This window comes from Chionomys nivalis, chromosome 4 (assembly GCF_950005125.1).
Source record: "Chionomys nivalis chromosome 4, mChiNiv1.1, whole genome shotgun sequence".
In the NCBI taxonomy this organism is placed as follows: Eukaryota; Metazoa; Chordata; class Mammalia; order Rodentia; family Cricetidae; genus Chionomys; species Chionomys nivalis.
The window spans coordinates 24,031,342-24,054,764 of record NC_080089.1 but is presented as its reverse complement, the minus strand read 5'-3'; the positions used below and the strand labels follow the sequence as shown (position 1 = coordinate 24,054,764).

Here is a 23,423-nt window from a genome sequence, read left to right as displayed (position 1 = left end):
GAGGTTTATACTAATGAGTCCACATTTCCATATATCACAGTATGTCATAAAGTCTCTTTGATTGATTCTGTTTACAGATTGCTCGTGATATCATATGTGTCTTATGTACAAACACTTACCTAAGGTAATTCTTTCAGAGATTTTTTTTAATCATACCATGTTCATTATTAAGTAACTTATTGAAATATTAATCTTTTGAATGACTGTTTACTTCAACATTATGATCAAAAAAGGAAATAAGAAATAAATTTAATTTTTTAAAAAACGTTACTCTGATGGATTTAGACTATTTATTCAAAATTGCTTTAGATATTTATGTTTTGAAATAATTAAAAATTTAAATTTACTTAATTTGTATATATATCATGAGAGTTTAAAGTTCATAAATAAATAACCTGTTTTATTTGAGCCATCATTATTTTTAACTTTCAGAAAAGAAATAACTGTTATATTTCTATATAACTATTAAATGTTAAATGTTTTACCAAAATTATTTCTTAAAATATTTGTCGAATCACATCTTTAGTGGTTTCAGTAAAATTGTTATAATCAGGGCATAGACTGGAGCCCATGAAATATGATATAACTCATATCACACATAACTTAGAAAAATACCTTCTGAAGAAATATTATTTTAAACTATGTTTAATAATAGTAGTTATATCAGTTAATTTTACTTAATATCTTTTAAGTTTTGGATAGTTTATATTTTCAGAAATATTGTACCAACCATGCTGAGTGTTCTTTCAAGTCTTGTGTACTCTATGCTTGTGTTTTTATTAGCAGATTTTGTGTGGGTGTCAGTGAAGCTATTAAAACCTCGAGTGCGCTTGCTGCAATGGTTTCCAAACCAGGGTACTAATAAGCACACTCTGTTTCGTGTGGGTCAGATGGAAGCTGGAGATGTGTGTCGTGCTAAATAAGTGTCCTTGATAATTCCTTCCATAAGAATGCATGAAGGGACGTGGAACATTTCACTGTATGAACCATAACTGATAGAGGTGTGAAAATTGTCCTCAGATACTGGCGCAGTGATGAAATGTGGAAGAAAAAAGGCTTGTGAGGGCAAGTGGGTAGGAGACAGTAATTCAGAATAGGGGAGTCTTTTATTGACTACATATCTAAAAGTGAAGTTTTATATCTTTTTTAAGATCTGTTTATTATATTTCTTCTTAGTGATTTATTTCTTCTTAGACAATAAACATATATATATTCCATACCTAATATAATTTGCAGCAAGGAATGGATTCTTAGTATATGTGAATTTTGAAATGTCTATATAGTCAAAACTATATAAAACTTTCTGGTATTCTGGGTTTGTTTGTTGGTTACAAATATTAGCCACATAAAAAAGAAAACTATTCAAAATGCCTTAGATAGCTTCCTGTTTTACACAGAGATCATTGTGGTAGTTACTGGTCTCATTGCTATAACAAAAATACCATAAGACAGGAAGGGTTTATTGTACTAATTTTCCAGGGGACACAGTCCATCATGGTCACAGGGAGGAGGCAGTGGAACACCACCTGCACAGCCATAAAGCAGAGTGGTGATGCTTGTCCACTTCGGGCCTTCTTTTTTGAGTTACCCAGCAACGTAATAGTGCACCCACATTTAGGAGGGGTTTCCCATTATAATTAACCTGATCTAGATAATCTCTCATAGACATTCCAGTGATTTGTTTGTTTCCATGGTGATTTTAAATACTGTCAAGATGACAATCTGAATCATCACAACTTGATCAACTTGATCCCCCAAATATATCAGTTTTAAGACATAACGTTATCTCTTGTTCCCATTCATTCATGGCATTTCTTAATATAAAACACACTCATCAGTCTTCAAGTACTCATTGTCTTTGGTAATTCTAACACAGTACAAAAATCTGAAGTCCAAGGCCTATCTGAGACTCAAGGCAATCAATACTTTTCACCCTCTACTTTTGCTTCTTGAAAATAGATTGATTCAGTCTGCCCCAGCCATACAACTGTCACACACATTGTGAGGGAAATAGTTTGGTCCTATGCTGGTTTCTTCCCTGTCTGGCTGGAGTTGGTGAGCTCCCATTAGCTCAGGTAGACTGTTTCACTGGGTGTCCCCATCATGCTCTTGACCTTTTTGCTCCTATTCTCATTCCTCCCACTCTTCAACTGGACTTTGGGAGGTCAGTTGCTACACTGTGGATCTCTGCCTCTGCTTCCATCAGTTGCTGGATAAATATTCTATGGTGACATTTAAGATAGTCATCAATCTGACTATAGGGCAAGGCCAGTTCAGGCACCCTCTCTACTATTGCTTAGGGACTTAGCTGAGGCCATCCTTGTGAATTCCTGGGAATTTCTCTAGGACCAGGTTTCCTGCTGGCCCCATAGTGTCTCCCTCAATCATATGTCTCTTTCCTTGCTCTCTCTCTCTGTCCTTTCCACTTCTTGACTATCCCATTCCCTCAAGTTCTTCTCCCCTGCCATTCTCTCCTCCTCCTCTTCATTCCCCCCTTCCCCAAGCTCCCAATTTTCTCAGCAGATCTTGTCTATTTCCCCTTCCCAGGGGGGATCTATATATATATTTCTTTTAGAGTTCTCATTGTTACTTGGCTTCTATGGGGTTGTGGACTATAGGCTCTTTATCCTTTGCTTTACACGTAGTATCTACTAATGAATGAGTACATATCATGCTCCTCTTTCTGGGTCTGAGTTAACTCACTCAAAATAGTTTTTTCTAGTTCCATCCATTTGCATGCAATTTTCAAGATTTTTTCATTTTTTACTGCTGAGTAGTACTCCATTGTACAAATGTACCACATTTCTTTATCCATTCTTTGGTTGAAGGGCATCTAGGTTGTTTCCAGGTTCTGGCTATTAAAAATAATACTGCTATGAACATAGTTGAGCAAATGTTTTTGTAGTATGATTGAGTGTCCTTTGGGTATATGCCTAAGAGTGGTATCGCTGGGTCCTGAAGTAGGTAGATTCTAAATTTTTGAGAAATTGCCATACTGATTTCCAGAGTGATTATACAAGTTTGCATTCCCACCAGCAATGGAAGAGTGTTCCCCTTACTCTACATCCTCTCCAGGATGACCTATCATTGTTTTTTTTTTTTTTTATCTTATCTATTCTCACTGGTATCAGATAATATTTCAGAGTCGTTTTGATTTGCATTTGCCTGATGGCTAAGGATGTTGAACATTTTCTTAAGTGTCTTTCAGCCATTTGAGATTCTGTTGAGAATTCTCTGTTTAGATGTGTACCCATTTTGTAATTGGATTATTTAGAATTTTGATGTATAATTTCTTGAATTCTTTATATATTTGGGAGATCAGCTCTCTCTGATGTGGGGTTGGTGAAGATCTTTTCCTATTCAGTAGGCTGCCTTTCTGTCTTATTGCCTGTCTTTTGCTTTATAGAAGCTTCTCAGTTTCAGGAGGTCCCATTTATTTATTGTTGTTCTAGGTGTCTGTGCTACTGGTACTATATTTAGGAAGTGGTCTCCTGTGTCCATGCATTGAAGGCTACTTCCCACTTTCTCTTCTATTAGCTTCAGTGAGGTCAGATTTATATTGAGGTCTTTGATTCATTTTAATTGCTTGTATTTTGTTGTAATATGAGCGGCAGGGCTGCTTCCCACCGCCACCCGGCTAGCTTTACCCAAAATAATTACACAGAAACTGTATTCTTTTAATCACTGCCTGGCCCATTAGTTCTGGCCTCTTATTGGCTAGCTCTTACATATTGATCTAACCCATTTCTAATATTCTGTGTAGTACCACAAGCTGGCTTACCAGGAAAGATCTTAACCTGCGTCTGTCTGGAGTGGGAGAATCATGGTGACTCCTCACTCGGCTTCTTTCTCCCAGCATTCTGTTCTGTTTACTCCACCCACCTAAGGGATGGCCTATAAATGGGCCAAGGCAGTTTCTTTATTAAATGAAAGTAACTCCTCCATCATTTCCCCTTTTTCTGTTTAAACAAAAAAGAAAGGCTTTCACTTTAACATAGTAAGATTACATATAGCAAAACAGTTATCAAGCAAGAATTACAGTTATAATATTATATCTATTTTATCATAACTAAGGAAAACTATAACTATCTATCCATTCTTCAACTCCATCAAAGACTCCAGAAGGATATAATATTACCTAAGTAAACAAGAAATAAGAAAACTCTAGAAATGACAGAGACATCTTGCTGCCTGGACAGTCACCCAAAGTTCCTCTGTACCGTTGGGGCATCCATCTTCAGCCTTCAGGCTCATAGTATCCAGCAGACATTTTCATCAAGCAGGAAATTTCAAAGACAGTTCAGTCACTATCTGCTGTGTCCTGCAGAATGTCTCGTAGACTCTTTTATAAATCAGGAACCCCGAAAGACCATCTCACCTTTAGGCAAGTTCAGCAGTCCTCTTTCTGTGGGTTCTTTGTGTCCAGTTTATGCAATAGTCCAGGCAAGAACAGTTTCTTGCCCAAGTGGCTATCAAACTCCATAAGGATCCTCTTCGATGCCCATCTTCCTCTTGAAGTAGATTGGTGCTGACAGAAGCAGATGTGTCTCATTGTCATGAAAAGCCCTAAGTTATTAAGACATTAAATGCCATATTCTGCAGTCTGAAAGATATGAAGAATGCCTATCTAGCTGAAATATATCTATGCATATCTAGGAAATCTAACTAACATGACTAAAAGCTTGACAATTATCGATGATTATCCATTAACAACCTATATACATTACATTTTTAAATGAACTATACAATCACAATACCTTAATCAAGATTAGAAATATGCATATACATATAACAAAATTGACCTTCAAATCCACACCAATGCAAATTATTCATATCTATATCATATCCCCCTTTAAATGTAAAAGAACATTTATAAACAATATTTGGGAACATGGGCGCAGTTTTTTTCTCCAAACTGCTTCCTGCTGAATGGGGGCGCTGTTATTCGGATCTTTTATGGTATAACCTGTGTGCCAGGGTCATCTCAGTTGGCAGTTGAGTGAAGTAATTTTTTGAGGGTGTTCACAGTAACCTTTCAGGAGGGCGTGGTCTATCATACCATATTGGGATAGAAGCTGGCCTATAAATGGGCCGAGGCAGTTTCTTTATTAAATGAAAGTAACTCCTCCATCAGTATTTCAAATAGGTTTTGTGATGGTAAAATCACCTGCTTTGAGTTTATGTGTGCAACTGCCACTTTATGTCTAGAATAGCATTTCATAGCTTTCCTCCTATCTTCAAGCTCTTAGGAGATTTCAACCCTCTTCTGTGATGTGCCTTGAGCCTTGGTGGTATACTGTGTTTGATACTGTGGTATTGTAATCTTATGGAAAACAAGAAGTATGGTTCCTGCACAAAACTTATTTGGCTATGAGTGTTCTTTTGTGGTTTCATACTTAGAGTTGATTATTTCTCTTTATTCAAAAAATGCATGATGGTTTTAATATTGTACTGAATCTGTAGGTTAATGTGGATTATATGGGCATTTTACCAATATTAAGTCTCCGAATTAATGGGAATAGGATTGATTTTTGTGATTTTAATTTTTCTTTTTTTATTAATTTTTATTGAGCTCTACATTTTTATCTGCTCCTCTCCCTGCCTTTTCCTTGCCCCCTCCTAACTTCCCTCAAGGTCCCCATGCTCCAGATTTATTCAGGAGATCTTGTCTTTTTCTACTTCCCATGTAGATTAGATCTATGTAAGTCTCTCTTAATGTTCGCATTGCTGTCTAAGTTATCTGGGATTGTGATTTGTAGGCTGGTTTTCATTGCTCTATGTTTTAAAACTACCTATGTGTGATTACAAGTGATAATTATTTTTATGTGTCTGGGTTACCTCACTCAAAATAATGTTTTCTAGCTCCATCCATTTTCCTGCAAAATTCAAGGTGTCATTATTTTTTTCTGCTGTGTAGTACTTCATTGTGTAAATATACCACATTTTCCTTGTCCATTCTTTGGTCCAGGGGCATTTAGGTTGTTTGTAGATTCTGGCTGTGACAAACAAAGCTGCTATGAACATAGTTGAGCACATGTCCTTGTGGCATGATTGAGCATCCTTTGGATATATACCCAAAAGTGATATTACTGGATCTTGAGGGAGGTTATTTTCTAATTTTATGAGAAATGGCCACACTGACATCCAGAGGGGCTGTCATCCCCACCAGCAATGTAGAAGTGTTCCCTTTAGCCTACAACCTCTCCAGCATAAGTTGTCATCAGTGTTTTTGATCTTGGCCATTTTTAAAAGTGTAAGATGGAATCTCAGAACTGCTTTGATTAGCATTTCTCCTGATGATGAAGAATATTGAGCATTTCCTTAAGTGTCTTTCAGCAATTTTTAATTCCTCTGTTGAGAGTTCTTTGTTTAGGTCTGTACTCCATTTTTTTTATTAGATCATTTGTTCTTTTGATGACCAATTTCTGGGGTTCTTTGTATATTTTGGAGATCAGATTTATGTCTGATGTGGGGTTGGTGAAGATCTTTGGCCATTCTGTGGGCTATTGTTTTGTCTTATTGACCATATCCTTTGCTTTACAGAAGCTTTTCAGTTTCAGGAGGTCCCATTTATTAATTGTTTCTCTCAGTGTCTGTGCTACTGGAGTTATATTTAGGAAGTGGTTCCCTGTGCCAATGCATTCAAGTGTACTTCCCCTTTCTCTTCTATACGGCTGGCTTTATGTTGAGGTCTTTGATCCAACTTTGGACTGAGTTTTATGCATGGTAATACATATGGGTCTATTTTGATTCTTCTACATGTTGATATTCAGTTATGCCAGCACCATTTGTTGAATATGTTTTCTTTTTTCCATTTGATATTTTTTGCTTCTTTGTCAAAAATCAGGTGTTCAAAGGCATGTGGATTAATATCCAGGTCTTCTATTTGGTTCCATTGGTCCTCCTGTCTGTTTTTATGCCAAAACCAGGCTATTTTCAGTACTGTTGCTCTGTAGTAGAGTTTGAAGTCAGGGATTGTGATGCCTCCAGAAGTTCTTTTATTATACAGGATTGTTTTGGCTCTCCTGGGTTTTTTGCTTTTCCATATGAAGTTGAGTACCATTCTTTTTCAAGGTTGTGAAGAATTTTTCTGGGATTTTGATGGGCATTGCGTTGAATCTGTATTGCTTTTGGTAAGATTGCCATTTTTACTATGTTAATTCTGCCTACCCAAGAGTATGGGAGATCTTTCCACTTTCTGGTGTCTTCTTCAATTTCTTTCTTCAAAGATTTAAAGTTCTTGTCATCCAAGTCTTCCACATGTTTGGTTAGAGTTAGTCCAAAATATTTTATGCTATTTGTGGCTATTGTAAAGGGTGATGTTTCTCTGATTTTTTTCTTAGCCCAGCCCTTTTATCATCTGTGTATAGGAGGGCTACTAATTTTTTTGAGTTAATCTTGTATCCTGCTACATTACTGAAAGTGTTTATGAGTTGTTCCTTGGTAGAATTTTGGGGGTCGCTTATATAAACTATCATATCATCAGCAAACAGTGAGAGTTTGGCCTTTTTTTTTTTTCAATTTGTATCCCCTTGATCTCCTTTGGGTGTCTTATTGCTCTAGCTAGGACCTCAAGAACTATATTGAATAGATAAGAAGAGAGTGGACAACCTTGCTTGTTCCTGATTTCAGTGGAATCCCTGGGAGTTTCTCTCTATTTAGTTTGATGTTGGCTGTTGGCTTGCTGTATATTGCCTTTATTATGTTTAGGTATGTTCCTTGTATCCTTGCTCTCTCCAAGACCTTTATCATGAAGGGATTTTGTATTTTGTTGAAAGCTTTTTTGGAATCTAATGAGATGATCAAGTGGTTTTTATTTTTCTCCAGGGATGAGTAGAACGTATTCTAACTTAATCAAAGATCAGCCTTTTCATATACCATACATAAAACAATCATAAATTATGTCTTTGAAACTCTTTAATTTTATTAGCATATATAGTGTCTTACATTTTGTATTTTACACAGTTTAGGAAGAATTAAGAACTTAAAATACCAAAAAAGATAAGCAGCTTTATGTTGTAATGGGCGTTCAGTAAACAGATCATTTTTCTTTTCTTTCAGAAAACAGATCCTTGAAAACGGTGAGGTAAAAGCTCTCATTCTTGGTAGCCTTATCTGTTAAACCCTACTTGAAGGACAGTTCACAGGGGTGCAACCTTCCTGCCGATGCAGATCCGTGCTGTTTGAACTTTGGGCAGTGGTACTCACTTTCGGGGACTTCTTCCTTTTGGTCTCAAAATTGAATAGTAATAATAATTTGAGAGTCAATTCAGAAAACACATAAAAATTGCCAGCAGTAACCCTTTAACTTTGATTTTTTTTTCAGTGTGTTTCTTTATCATCCTCCTTATTCTCTGTGCTATAGATACATGGGTTTTTATTTTATTTATTCATTTATTTTACAGAATATTATCCTGTACATACACAAGTTTGTATTGTAAGGAAGGGCAGCCCACTGGAGTCAGTATGGGATATACCCAGGCACCAAACTCTCATTACAAAGATTGATTACCCTAGAAGGGCAAGTTGGGATGGGGGCTGCCTATAGATCTGGCAGAGGCAGACAGAAAGCAGCAGCAGATGTTTTGTTTGTTTGTTTGTTTTGTTTGGTTTTACAGGAGTAGGTTTTTAAGGAGGAAAGAGGGAGGTTTATGTTAGGGTGAATGGATAGTCCTGATTGGATGTGTTAGTCAGTGTATCCAAATAATGAAGTTTGCTTGTTGGAACTTGGTGTTTTATCTTAGGAATAAATCAGTGACCAAATAGACCTTGGTGACTAGCTTTAAGATTTAATCTCACAGTTTAATAAGGGGAGAAGGGTAAAAGGCAAAACCTGCTCAGACCTGTTAGGGAACTGTTCATGTTTCCTAAAACCTTTTGCATTCCATTAAATAATCTTTTAATAGTATTTTTTTCTGGGCATGTGGCATATCTGTTATTTGTTCTTCTATATTATTCACAATGTTTGTTTCCAGTTGAGGCTGTTAAAATACCCTCCAGTGTGTTTTCATCATTCCCTGGGTAAAGTCCTAGAAGGAATGTGTAAGTCAAAGTAATTGGCTGTTCTCTAGGATCTTGATAGCTTGGGATTACAGATATTGGTCATTTTACTATTTCAGTGTTTATTTCATTTCATTCTAAAGTACAAGCTGACTGTAAGCCTTTTGATAAATGAAAATACCACATTGTGTGGGGTATTAGCACACTGCGTGAAAATGTGCTGTCGTGTTTGTTGAAATAAAAAACTGAATGACCAATAGCTATTCAGGAGGCATAGTCAGGATTTCCGGGGAGAGTAAGGAAGAGGAGGAGGAAGCTAGGTACATAAGAGAAGCCAGGATACATGGAGAGGAAACAGGAGGTACAAGACGGAAAAAAGGTAACGCCATGTGGCAGAAAGTAGGTTAGTATAAATGGGTTAATTTAAGTTATAAGAGCTAGCTGAGACAAACCCAGGCCAAAGGCCAAGGTTTCGTAATTAATAGGAAGTCTTTGTGTCATTATTTGGGAGCTGAATGACCAGACAGAAAAAGATTCGTTACCCCACGTGGACATTTGTAATTTAGTTGAATATCGGTGGATCAGGATGTAAATATTTAGCTGCCATTTGCTTTGGCTATTGCCACATTCACTTCATGTGTTTCTAGTAAAGGTTACGCTGTATGAAAGTCTCAGTTAGGAAAGAGTTGCTTGAAGCCTTTGCCCTGCGGAGCCTGAGCCTTGTTAAAGCAGGATGGAATACTGACTAGCACAAACACTCGGACAATCCTCCTTTCAAACCGCCTGGGTTATGTACTACAATGATAGCTCTTAATGAAACACACGTACATATATGGAGCTTTCTGCATTTGTCACCTTTTCTTCTGCCCCTCCTTGATCAAATCCTTTTCCAGATGTCACTTCTTCAGTTTTTCCCACTATGTTGATGCTCCTTAAGATACAGTGCCTTTACATGGTCTTTCACAGTCTTTGTTGCTTGGCTCTTTCCCCTCTTCCATCTTCCTGCCCATTGTTCTTGTCACTGTCTACTCAATTGCAGCTTATTCATATAAAGTGAGTTACTGGTGTCCCTTTCTCGCTAAATGCAGTAGTGTGTGAGCCTCATGAGGGTAGAATTGCTCAGCACCCTATGGGAAGCACTCAGGACAGTTCCTGGCATTGATTATATTATGAACTCTTAGGTGAATAGTCAAATGCATATCAATGTCATGCTGGGAAATCTCTGCCCTCCTATATGAGAAAATTTAAGACACTTCATTTTGATCTGTTAATTTATAATGTATAAAATACAAAAGGTGACTATTTTGTGTTTTGCAGCTGATTTTTCACACCTTGCAGTTGCTGGCATTCACAGTTCTTGCCATTTTAATCATGCGGTTGAAGCTGTTTTTGACACCCCACATGTGCATCATGGCTTCTTTGATCTGCTCCCGACGGGTAAGCCATCCGTTCTTGAGTGACTGTTACTAGAGCAACTAAAGCGACTGCAGTGGGACTGTTGTGACTTTGCTGAGTCATCCAAAATATGAACGCATCAGTGCTTTGAGTTAACTATGTTCAATGACTGTAAATGTCACTTGGTTTGATTCATTGTCAGCAAGAGAGTGACTTTGACAAATACTAATAGACTGTGAATGATGTTTTTGGTGGTGAGCAATTGAATATTCCTCGCTCTCTGTTATCATCGTGTCTACAAATAAAGTCTTTTAGCATTTAAGTCTGTGCAGGTGTGTTGGGCCCATAAACAGCACATTTCCAATGCTGCGCAAATCCAGAGTGGCCCTGCTTGGATAAGAGAATTCCTCAAAAATTCTCCATTCTGCTATTCTTTACTAAAGCTCACAGATACATAAACTAGCTAGAGAACTACAGGCACTAGCTAGCCGCTCAGTACGTCTAGATGTACCTCATTCAGCATTGACAATCTAGCAGCCATTCACATCATTGCTAGTGGGGTTTCCTTTGGTTACTCAAGTCATCATAAAAATCAGTCAAATGGTTGGGTCATGGTGATACGCGCCTTTAATTCCAGCACTTGGGAAGCAAAGCTAGGCAGATCTCTATGAGTTCGAGATCAGCCTGGTCTACAAGAGATAGTTCCAGGACAGCCAGGGCTATTACATTATCCTGTTTCAAAAAACCAAAAACAAACCAAAAAAAAAAAAAGCAGCCAAGATTTCAGTATAACATATTTCAAGGTGTAGTTCCCTAATCCTAGTGTCTGTCTGCAAATCAATCCTGGAAAGACCCTCAATCCATTCAATAACACAGAAAATTCATTTATAACCAAGTTAGTCACTGCAGAATGTTGGCTGTTTGGAAGTAGTAGGTGGGCATTCTGTGTGTCTGTACTGAGATGAAGGGTAACCCACTTTGGATTCAGTAGGAAGGCGAGAATGTACTTTGATCCAATAGTACTCTTCATATAAGAAATATAAATAAATGGTTTTTTATTTCAGCTCTTTGGCTGGCTTTTTTGCAGAGTTCATTTTGAGAATGTTGTCTTCGGTATTCTGACAATGATGTCAATACAAGGTTGTGCAAACCTCCATTACCAATGGAGCATCATGGGAGAGTTTACTAACCTGCCTCAGGAAGAGCTCATACAGTGGATCAGATACAACACTAGGCCAGGTAAGTTGTTATACATATATAATATAAAGAACACATACATGTTTGTTTGTCACACACAGCTAAGCATGTGTGTGTGCATATATATGTATATGTACATATGTATGCATTTGTGTGTGTGAGTGGGTGTGTTCTTATGTGTATACAATTGTCAACATTTAGTAGTTTAATTGTCTTACTTCAAAACGGTCTGGAAAAAAAATATACATTCAATAAGAAATATGTTTTAGTTTTGATTGTCATCTTTCCCCAGATCTAGCCATGACACTCTCTTAGGATGCTGTCAGCTCCAGTGAGCCACTCCATCACTGGAGGGTAAAATTGACACTCCTCACGGTTCTAGGCCCTTAGTTGTTGCAGGCTTGTTGCAATTTCCACACCAGGGCTCAATGGGGCCAAGATAGTTGGGGAGAGTGGAGGCCAGTCCATCTCAGCTTTCGAAGCGCTGCAGAAATAGCTCAGCAAAACAGCCAGAAAAGGCAACTTCTGCTCCAGGCTCTGCATACTGTGGGTTGAGAGGCCAGGTAGAGGCAATAACAGTGGGCAGGATCCAGGGCAGCAGCCCTCCCTTGGAACTTACAGAACTCTTGCCTACCTGGGATAGCGGGTGGTGGAGAAGAGAAGGCTTCTTCATTCTTCATGATGGGCCTCAGGAGGAGGACAAGGAGAGTCTGTGAGGAAGCGGCAGCAAAGAAGAAAGTGGTCAGAAGATGTGGGGTGAGCGGCAACAATTTTATCTTGGAAAGCAGTGTTCATGGACTGAGTGTGCTGCTTATAGGGAGGGACTTCTATGGTTTGTTAGGCTGTGGCCATATACTCACATACTGTCTCTGAGCAAAAAGGACCTGTTGGAGGGTCCTATATTGGTTCTACCTCCTAAGTGGTCAGCCCTTATGGGGAGATACAGTGGCGAACCGAGTCATGATGGAGAGTTCCTAACCCGGAATTCAAACAGGGGAAAGTAAAGAAAATGTAGGGGTAGAAAAGAAAGCCCCAACTTACCAAGGGCTTAGAAAACAAAGGGGTCAACTCACCAAAAACAGCAAACTCGACACGGAAGAGAGCTGGGACAGGGACAGCAGTGGGGGCAGCAAACAAGAAAGAAAATGACCAAAAAAGAGTATTAAGGAGGACCCAAAAGGCACTCAAAAGGAAAAGGTCCATCCATGTTGGGTGCCAGTTGTTGCAGGCTTTTTGCTGCTGCTTATTGTATGAATGCTGTTTCCCGTGGGGGGAACGAGAAACAGGGATGAGAAGAGGCAATGACGCAGACTCTGAAAGATTCCAATGTAAAAGCTCTTTGTTATAAAAGGGTTGGGGGTTTCTATGCGGTTAGGGAAACTAAGCTGCCTCAGGAATGTTTTTGGTTGATCCTTCAGAAACTGGGGGCACTGCTGGCTTGTTGTGATTGGCTGTGAGTGTGTGGCAATAGTTACTGTGCTTTTGATGCCCTGACAGGTTATTTTAGCCAATTTTGCTTATTCATTGTGAGTTTGCATGTGTTTGCTTGTGCTTGCACTATTGCCCTGCCTCACTTCATATTTATTGACATGTTTTCATGAAGTTGTGTTTGATTAGAGTGCTTAGTTATATTTGGAAAAAATAATTATTTCAGTAGACATAAATAAAATGTCCTATGCTTGTGTAATACTTTGATGTAATACTAATTATGTCCAAGTTTATACTTCCAAAAATGTATACCAACTAGTAATGAATGATTTGCAGAGCTGGAGAAATGATGTAAAAGGTAGCCAATGAACTTAATTGTTAATATTACAGGAACAACTATTTACTTTATGCATATGTTCCTGTATGTATGCTCAGAACATTCATACAGATGTGTGTAGAGAACAGAATAGGAATTCAATCCCCTGAATTAGAGTCACAGATGTTGTGAGCCCCCACGTAGATGCTGGAATCTAAACCTAGGTCATCTACAAGAGAAGTTAGAGCTCTGAACAACTGAGCTGTCTCGCCAGTCCCTGAATTATGAATATTGAAATAACGAAATCTTCTAACAGATCCACATGACTGCAATTCACAATAACAACAAAATAATTTGAAAAAATGTGCTATGATATTGACCTTTTGCATAGTTCATAGCACTACAGGGGAGTTTTCCTTTTGTCTAGTTTTCTCCCTGTAGTACTGGTTCTTAAAGTGTAGTAGGAAGTTTTGATGAAGTAGTGAAGGGTGAATTTGGATAGGTTTCAACTGTACAGTCCTGGAAGATCACTTAGCTTTGCAATGTTTGTACCTATTTATTTATCTTCACAGTAAGAAAAACAGAATTCATTGTCCTACAAACCAAGTCACTAGATCCTTATAAAAATATTGTGCATGGGGTCAGTGAGAAGGCTCAGTGGGTTAAGAAGGCACTTGTTACCAACTCTGAGGATCCGATTTCAATTCCCAGGCCTCATCTGGCCGGAGAAAACCAATTCCCAACAATTGTCTCCTGTCCTCTCATGCATGTATACATGTATACACACACACACACACACACACACACACACACACACGAACACACCAAATTAAAAAATGTGAAATAAAATTTAAAAGTATTGTGTATAGCTCTTACCACCAGTGAAGCAAAAGCTAAATATTATAGAAGGCAAAGAATAGATATTTAATAAGAAAAATACCTGTATCAGTGGCCATTATGTAAGGACCCTTCTTTCTTATTTTGAATTCCAATATTAGGGGCACATTGGACTTTTTATTTTCTTTGAAATGTTTTGCTAAGAAATGTCATCTTGTTTCCCAGATGCTGTCTTTGCAGGCGCTATGCCCACGATGGCGAGCATAAAACTATCTACACTGCATCCAATTGTGAACCACCCACACTATGAGGATGCAGACTTGAGGTGAGCAGTCACATGCTTCATTGAGTACAATTGTCACTATGTTCTCTCTCTCTCTCTCTCTCTCTCTCTCTCTCTCTCTCTCGTGCACATATTCCCACAAGCATTTTTATATCCATCTCTAGAAGCAAAAAAGATGTACAAAGAATTAGATGTGGAAGGCACACCTATAACCCCATCACTTGGGAAACTGCAGCCTGAAAACTGCTGTGAGTTCAAGGCTGACCTTGCCTACATAGTAAGTTCCAGGCCAATCTGAAGTACAGAGTAGAACCTTGCAAACAGATATCTTAAGGTACTATTTCTTCTGGTGTGGGTTCAATAGAACCTCAAATCTGAATCAAATATGAGCAATATAATGTTTCAGGGCTGGGGAGATGCTTTAGTCAATAAAGGACCAGTCACACTGGGATAAAGACCCTATTTCAGGTCCCTTGCACCAAAAGTCAGTAACAATGGCTTACATAGGTGCCTCCAGCATAGGCAGGACTGGAGACAGGCATATTCCAGAAACTCATTGGATAGTATAGCTGAACTCTACATTCAGTGAAAGACCATGTGAAAGATTAAGCAAAGAAAGACATTCACCATTGACCTCTGGTCTCCAGACATACACACAAGCACATTCATTAGTCAGACATACATATACACAAAGAAATGGTTTTCATGTATGGGGGGTTATGTGCCTGAGAGAGAAAGAGACAGAGATAAAGAGACAAGGACAACACAATACAGAGAGATAGAGGCAGCCAAACAAGACAGACAGACACACACTCACACACACATGGAGAGAGAGAGGAGAGCATGTCTGGGGACTAGAGGTCAGTGGTGGATGTCTTTCCTGATTGCTCTCCACATTATTGTTTGAGACAAGGTCTATTGAACATAGGGTCCAGCTAGGCTGGCCAGTGAGATTCTGGGATCTCCCTATGCTTTAGTCACAGATATGAATGGCTATTACTGGCTTTGGGTATAGGGGACCTGAACTCAGGTCATCATCCCAGTGCAACAGGTATGGATTTAAGGATTATTTTGATCAGTCTGTCATTTGTTAAAGAAATCATTTTCTCTTAATTTGGGTGCTAGAAGAAAAATTTTAATTTGTTGAAAAATTTCTGTCTGGTTGTAATGATTGAACACCTCAAACTTTGAGTTTGCTCAGGATCATGTAAGAACTCTAACTTAACAGCCAAATTTCTATTGTGCCATATTTAAATGAACATCCTGGCTTTTCCTATCTGTGGTAGTATCCTGGATGCCCACTGCTAAGTACTTCTTTGGCAGCATTTCGTCTCAATGTATCTGTTCCTAGAGAAAGATTATCTACTGGAATCCATATTGCTACAAGCCCCAGCTTCTAGGTGACTGTATTCTATTAGCAGACTCTTTTCTGGGTTATGTGAAGCAAAATCTACAACCTAACTATCAGCCTGCCACCCAGTACAACTTTAAATTAGCTTGGATATAACAAACCTCAAACTGCTTTAACATTCAGCACATTAAAAACATAAGTATTTGTGTGAAAACCAATCTCTCAAAGAAGCTGCAGAATTCGATCATACATATCCATCTTCACCCGCTGAGAGTATATTATCAATTTGCTAACAATATTTCTGTAAATATGTTTGTAATTACTGTTTTTAAATTTAAAGGGCTCGAACAAAAATAGTTTATTCTGCATATAGTCGAAAACCTGCAGTCGAAGTGAGAGATAAACTGTTGGAATTACATGTGAATTATTATGTTCTAGAAGAAGCATGGTGTGTTGTGAGAACTAAGTGAGTATCAATATTATGTATCATATGATATGTTGTAAAGCAAAAATCATTCCGTGTTATTATGTCGTGATAAAATGCTGCTTTGTAGAAGCCCTGAATCATTAAGGCTTTATGTTTTAGATATGTTATGTCAAAATATTACTACCACAACATATGATATAATAAGTTCATCTAGAGAAATTAAAATGTACTGTCTTTTCATAATAACTGTTAAAATTATATTTTAATATCTTAATTTTTATGTGACCTTTTATATTTACTTTGCACGGATATATATATATGGAAACATAAGATTGAGAAAGTAAGGTGTTTTAGCATAGATATTCATCATGTAATTCTCTAGTCAGGTTAAAATATCTATTGTAAATTTATATTCCATAATTTTTCAAATTTTTATAATATTTCTATTGATGTCTGAATTATAAATGAAGTATCTCTTACTGTTACTCGGTTAAATTCGACATATAAAGCTTAAAAATTTCTTGTAACTGAAGATGACTTAGTAAGTAAAAATATTATAATTTTTTACATTTGCATTTTCAAAAATAAGAAAAACATGTTCAGTGTATTTCTTGAGGTTATTGTTTATATTTCTGAGTAGAGGTATCAACAGATTCATGCAAGTAAATTGTTTCCTATAACAACATTCCCATTCATCAGTCAGAAGATCAACACAGGTTCCAGTGTCATTAGATTGTATTACCTACAGTGTCCACTTTTCATGCCGCACCTATTAGTCATACACATGATGGCAAAATGGGACCAAAACTCTGAACATGGGAAGTTATCAGAAACTGATTCAAAGTATTTGATTAAGCATATATAGAGTCCATATTCACTATTCAAAGATTTAATAAAAAATAGTCCTGGGGATACAGTTCCAAGGTTCAGCACTTGCCTGGCATGCATAAGACCCTGGCTTCTGTTCTAGCAACAATAAAAATGGGCCATGCCTTTAATCCCAGCACTGGAGGGAAGGTGGATCTCTGAGTTCGAGTCCAGCCGGGTCTACAAAGATAACCAGGGCCACTCTGAGAAACCTTTTCTCAAAAACAAACAAACAAAAAGGGGGGCATGAAATAAAGTAGAATTTACCATCGGTTAATGGAAAGATACACTGTTTCAACAGAGCTAAACCACCTCTGTTAGGAGCTCTAGCGGGAAAATACTTCAGATGAAACACTTAAAAGTGCTGAACAGAAAAGTTTATTTGATACAACAATAAAAATGCAGTGAATTGAAGTAGACCAAGGAAAAGCAACTAATAAGAACAGGGCTTATCTAAATTGTTTTTAAGGAAAACTTGCAGAGACTTGGACAACATAACTAAGTGACTGAACATGAGGGGAACAGCTGGGACAGAGCACAGGACCAGAGAGAATGAGAAGACAGAGCACAGGACCAGAGAGAATGAGAAGACAGAGCACAGGACCAGAGAGAATGAGAAGACAAGTGATAGAAAATGAGAGCTGAACAAATGTCGAAGTCTCTGAGGTTTGTGAAAGCCATTAACTGAGAAATCCCCTACAAAGTTCAACAAATCCACACAGGGCAAGTCCAGAGAAAAGCAGAGAAAGGCTCATTGCAGCCCAACAGAAAGAGAATGTCAAGGCACCCTGCAGCCCAACAGAAGGAGCAAGTGGTGGACTGTCTTGAAGAGAAGACACAAGCACACCATGATGGACATCTTACGTCTCATCAGGAAGATGCTAATCATCTGATGCTGGAATGAGCATAGTGAAGAAAGAAGTCAAGAACTGTATACTCAGTGAGACTCATCTGTACAGGAGGGTCGGCTGACAGTGTTCTGATGAGATTCATCTGTACAGACGGTTGACTGATGGTGTTCTGATGAACTTCATCTGTACAGGAGGGTCAGCTGACAGTGTTCAGACCAATGAAAGCTAAGAGGCATCTTGCAAGCAAACTTCCGCTTTGAGGAGGCCTAGAATTCTCTGTGTTGTAGAGAAATAATTCCTGATTGCAGCTCAGATTGCAGCAGATCACAGCAATGTGCTGAGAATTTGCACGTGCTAATCACCGTATTGTTCTTCTATGAGAACATTTTAAAATTTTGTGAAATAAAAGAAAGTATCAACATATTCTTGAGATTAAATGTGAATAACATTACAATAATAGCACAAAAAAGAATAAATAGAAATATAAAGCTTTATTTACTAAAAACAATTCAGTCTACTACCCAGCAAAAGATATTTTGAAGAGTTCTGTTTGTAATCCATAAACAACTACTAATATAAAATGATAAATGGGCTGAGAAGTAAATCAGAGAATTAACACCCTTTACAATAGCCACAGTAATATAAAATATCTTGGAGTAACCCCAACCAAACAGGTGAGAGATCTATATGACTAGAAACTTTAAGTCTTTGAAGAAAAAAATTGAAGAAGTATCAGAAAATGGAAAGCTCTCCCGTGTTCGTGGGTAGATTGAATTAACATAGTAAAAATGGCACTCTTTCCAAAATCTGTCTACAGAGTCAATGCAATCCCAGCACAGTCTTTCACAGACCTCAAAAGAACATGCTCAGTCTCAGATGGAAAAGCAGCTACTAAAGCACAAAATTTAAAATAAAATTAAAATGAGGCAGCAGGTAATGGAGTGCTATTACTAAATGTTTTACTTGATTTTATGAAAAGCATGCATTTCTTATCAGATAAAAGAGATAGTAAAACACAGCACCAAAGTATAACAGCCCAGTGCTGAGCAGTCCAATACAGTGGGATGATGGAATGATCGTGGCAGTGAATGACTGTGGGTAAAGCAGAACACGCGTACATGTGAAACAAAGGCTGACGGCCCAGTAGAAAAAGACCAGTAAATACAATTCGACATTGCAACACTTAACAAGTGATACAAAAGCTTTGTTGAAATCCTCAAGGATATACAACATCAAATAAAATAACATAACCAATTGAAATGTACATAGAACTCTGATACTCTGATAAAAATCTGTGATTACACAATATACAAAATGCATATATATGCATTTATATATAAGTATATACATATATATTCTATATGTATTGATATACAGTATTGATATTTTATATATTATGTCTAGAACATTTGATAGGATATTTAAACTTCTCAAACTTAATAAGAAACTACACAAAATTTGGCAAATTGTACCGGAGAAGATATTCTAAATGACCCATAACAATACTAAAATGACTAAAATTATGAAGACTAGTAGTACCACATTTCTATGTAAATAAAGAACAATTTGAAATTACATACATTGTTTTTAGAACCAGAAAGCATTACAGTCACTTTGGAAGATAATGTTAAACTATAAAGTTATGAATCACACTTAGCAGTCTGCCTTTCAGTTCCGCTGCTTGGTGTCTGCCTAAAATAAGGTGTAATGTGTCCTCATATTAATTTTAATCACTGTCACCAAGATCCCAATACTCCAAATGTTCAGTAATTTGAGAATCAACAGCAAAGAAACTGTAGTACTTTTGTGTCATAAAATACTGTTTAGGGATGTAAGGGCAATAGTACTATACAAGAAATATAATATTCTCATTTTATCTTTTATAATAAAATACCCAGACAAAAAGCAAATTATGGGAGAAAAGTGTTTATTTGCTTAACAATTCTAGGTCATAGTTCATCATGAGGGAAGTAAAGTCAGGCATTCACGAACCTAAAGGCAGACTTGCTTGTTATTACCGTATTATTACACATTGCTGTTATTACCGTATTAGTACATACACACACACACACACACACACACACACACTGGGTTTTAGACTGAGGAACTGAGTTCACCCTAAAGAAGTATGGCAGGAACCATGGAGGATGTTGCTTGCTGAAAGGCTCAAAGGCTCATCATGCTCATCTAGATTTGCATTTATATTTTAAAATATTTACTTATGAATGTGTGTGTATGTTTCTGCATGTGTGTATGCCATGTTTGCAGGTGTCTATGATGGTTACAAAGGGACATAAGATTTCCTGTCTGGAGATACAGGCATTTGTGAGCCACCTAAATTAAGTCCTCTGCAAGAGCAGTTTGTGTTCTGAATCACTGAGTGGCTTCTCCAGCCCCTCAGCTAGATTATCATGGGATTGGTGCTGCCCACAGTGGCTGGGTCTTCCTACATCAATTAACCACCAACACAATCCCGCACAAACATGCCCGTGGGACAACCTGATGTATTCTTGAATTGAAGCTGTCTTTTCAAGTGTTTTTAAGTTGTGGCAACTTGACATTTAAGGTCACCAGGACAAACAGCATCCAAGGTATCCACAGTGCAGTATTCTAAGATAAAAAGGCCAGAAATGAAAAGCTTACTCAATGTGTTTGCATGGAACTATAAACGCTGTAGGCCAGAAACGAGATCCATGCGTGCCCATGGATCTTCCCCATGCATGGGGAAGAAAATTGGCTACAAGAAGGGCATAGGAACTTGTTAGGTGATAGGAATGTCTCTGAATTGGTTGTGATGATCCTTTCATATAGTCTAACTTTACATGGGAAATGTCAGGATTTTATATGTTAGACTTCAAAATACACTTCAAAAATCTGATGTCAGTTTTGCCTGACTTCTTCCAATTAATGATTACTATGTAGGTTACTCTCTATCGAGGCATTATACCCCCCAGTGTGCTCCTATTACCACTTCCCGAAAGGGAGGGGCTAAAGAAAGCAACTGAACCTAAGAAACTCCTTTCTCTGCCTGGATGTGTTTATACTAATTCAAGGCCTTTTATAATTAAAAAAAATACAAATCTTCTAAGAAATTTAATTATATCTCCTTTAATTTAGCTCATCCAGTTACAAAACAGATCTTATGACTGGATGGGAATCGTGGTCCACAAGTATAGCTATGTTTTATTTTGGAGGTAAACTATTTCAGTTATAGATTTCTGATCCCATATTTTGCATTTATTGTCAGCATATGTTGACAGGTTTCTAAAGGTATGGTTTGAAGATTTTTAATAGTTAAATCAATTAGCCTCTGGAAATTTAGAAGCTATTATTTAATTTGAATATGTTAATTTATTTACTATGGCTATTTATCTATTCCGTTTATCTTTCAGACCTGGTTGCAGTATGCTTGAAATCTGGGATGTGGAAGACCCTTCCAATGCAGCTAATCCCCCCCTCTGTAGTGCCCTGCTCAAGAATGCCAAGCCTTACTTCACCACAGTATTTCAGAATAGTATGTACAGAGTCCTGAAGATTAACTGAGAACAAGGCTCTCCATCACTCTGCGCAAAGATGTCAAAACAGAACACTTCCAGCAACAATAAAAATCACAAGCTTTCCTAAGAGACACTTTCAAAGAAGATACAATTATTTAAAGTTACTGGTTACTAAGGATAAATTACTTCACTGTTTACATCAACTGTGAGCCTGCCAAGCTTACCTCATAACTGATTTAAGACATCTCATACCTCATCAACAAATGTTCATTTTAGAGTTTTGAGGAAATGTGTATGCAAAATAACAATATAATTTAAGAAACCAAGCATAAATAATTCCTTTTCAACCCAGCTAGATACATTGCTTCTTGTTTCCCTAGAGCTCATGGATCAGCCCAAACCCTCTGAGCCATGAAGACTGCGCAGAATCTGAGAAGCCTGGGAGCTGTGGTAGCCTCAACTCCCACGTGCTCTGAGCTTACTAGCTAGCCCTGGAGAGAGAATTTTAATAGCTTTTAAGAACCTTTAAAAATCATTTCCAGTCCAAGTGTTTCTAAGCACTTTGACTTGTAATAGTTTGAATGCTACAAAGATTATTAACTCAACCAGATAAATATTTGCTACTGATTAATTTCTAGACCAAACCCAATAATTATCATTCTGTTGGTAAAATCCTGTTGTTTTCTTTTAATAGCAGGTAAAATGAAAATTATTATGGAACCAAATCAAATTTGGAACTAGGCGTCAGTATAGAAAATCCAGCTGGGTTTATAAAATGAGGTTTTCAGGGGCTAGACCGTAACAAAGCAATGGCCTTCTCTTCTCGGTGGCCCCTGGCTCGCTGAGTATGGTCTGTGTTTGAAGCCACCATCTTTTGTAATTCATATTTTTAAGTCCTCGTTTATTTTTAGTTTATGATGAAGATGGCATTGTTTTACAAATTTTATCTCCCAATAAAAGCTCTCTGTTATAAATTCTTTGAAAATTGGCAATTACCTTGCAAGTACATTGGGTACACGCAAAGAGAAACCCTCTCTTTTATGATAAGTTTTAAACACACTGAAAGTTTGAATCTGCATGTGCTACAAATTAAGCATCTTGGAGTTTTTATACTTATATTTTCCTTATATTTTTGGCCAGCCATAAGAGATGAGTCAGTTTCACTGATTAATTTATTTGCCAATAGGTAAGAAAATATATATAAAGTTACTATAAAAGTTGGAACATATTTTAATGCTGGAAACAAAATAGTCAAGAAAGAGTGCTATATTGTGTTGATTTTAACATTTTCAAGTAATTTCTTTTGCTGTGTGGAACAAAGAAGGGAAAAGATTTATTAAAGTAACATTTTAGGACAATGTCATCAGAATTCAGCAAAAACAATACAAGCTATATTAACCAATAAAATGTTCCATACACATACTATTTTCCTATGAATTTTGTTATTTTCCTGTGCAATGCTTATTAAATCATTTTAAAGGTCCTCAAAGACTCTCTGTGTTTTCTTTTTTCGTTCTTCATGAAACATTTTGAAATTAAAAGAGCCGTGAAATCATAGGTTGTTGGGTGTATTCACTGGGTTTACATTGGCAGTGATCTTTAGCCATTAAAAGTGTTTTTCCTGGTGACGATGGACTATGGTAGAGAAAGTGAGGGAGGTGACATAGCATAGAACTAAGTCTGTCCTGGTTTTTTTATACTTGGTCCATCACCAACCATCCATTCCAAAGGATATCGGTCCTGTGACAAGCTTGTTCATGTTATCCTGTGAAGTTCTGTTTCTTCAGTATGAACCAGAACTCACCTAGTTTCAGGGTCAGTGAGCATTAGTTAAATAGTGTTAAAGTGCTTGGCAGTTGTAAGTGCTCAGCTGATGTCACTTCTTCCTTCCCCGGCCCCCTAAATAGTCATCACAGTAACAGAAAACTACAGGAAGTGGACCTGTCTCAGAAGTCTACACAGCTCTACGTTAAT

At 37.4% G+C, this 23,423-nt stretch overlaps 1 protein-coding gene across 1 annotated transcript in view; it reads left to right on the top strand.

Moving 5' to 3' along the window:
* Dpy19l2 (dpy-19 like 2) overlaps positions 1-22,843 on the top strand; it is a 137,719-nt gene extending 114,876 nt beyond the window's left edge. The window contains exons 14-20 of the mRNA XM_057768122.1: positions 78-124; positions 8,062-8,086; positions 10,318-10,437; positions 11,460-11,634; positions 14,399-14,498; positions 16,148-16,273; positions 21,345-22,843. Of these exons, the coding sequence (XP_057624105.1) occupies positions 78-124; positions 8,062-8,086; positions 10,318-10,437; positions 11,460-11,634; positions 14,399-14,498; positions 16,148-16,273; positions 21,345-21,495 (744 nt within the window). The 3' untranslated portion in view covers positions 21,496-22,843. The remainder of the gene's footprint in view (positions 1-77; positions 125-8,061; positions 8,087-10,317; positions 10,438-11,459; positions 11,635-14,398; positions 14,499-16,147; positions 16,274-21,344) is intronic.
* The last annotated feature ends 580 nt before the right edge of the window (positions 22,844-23,423 follow it).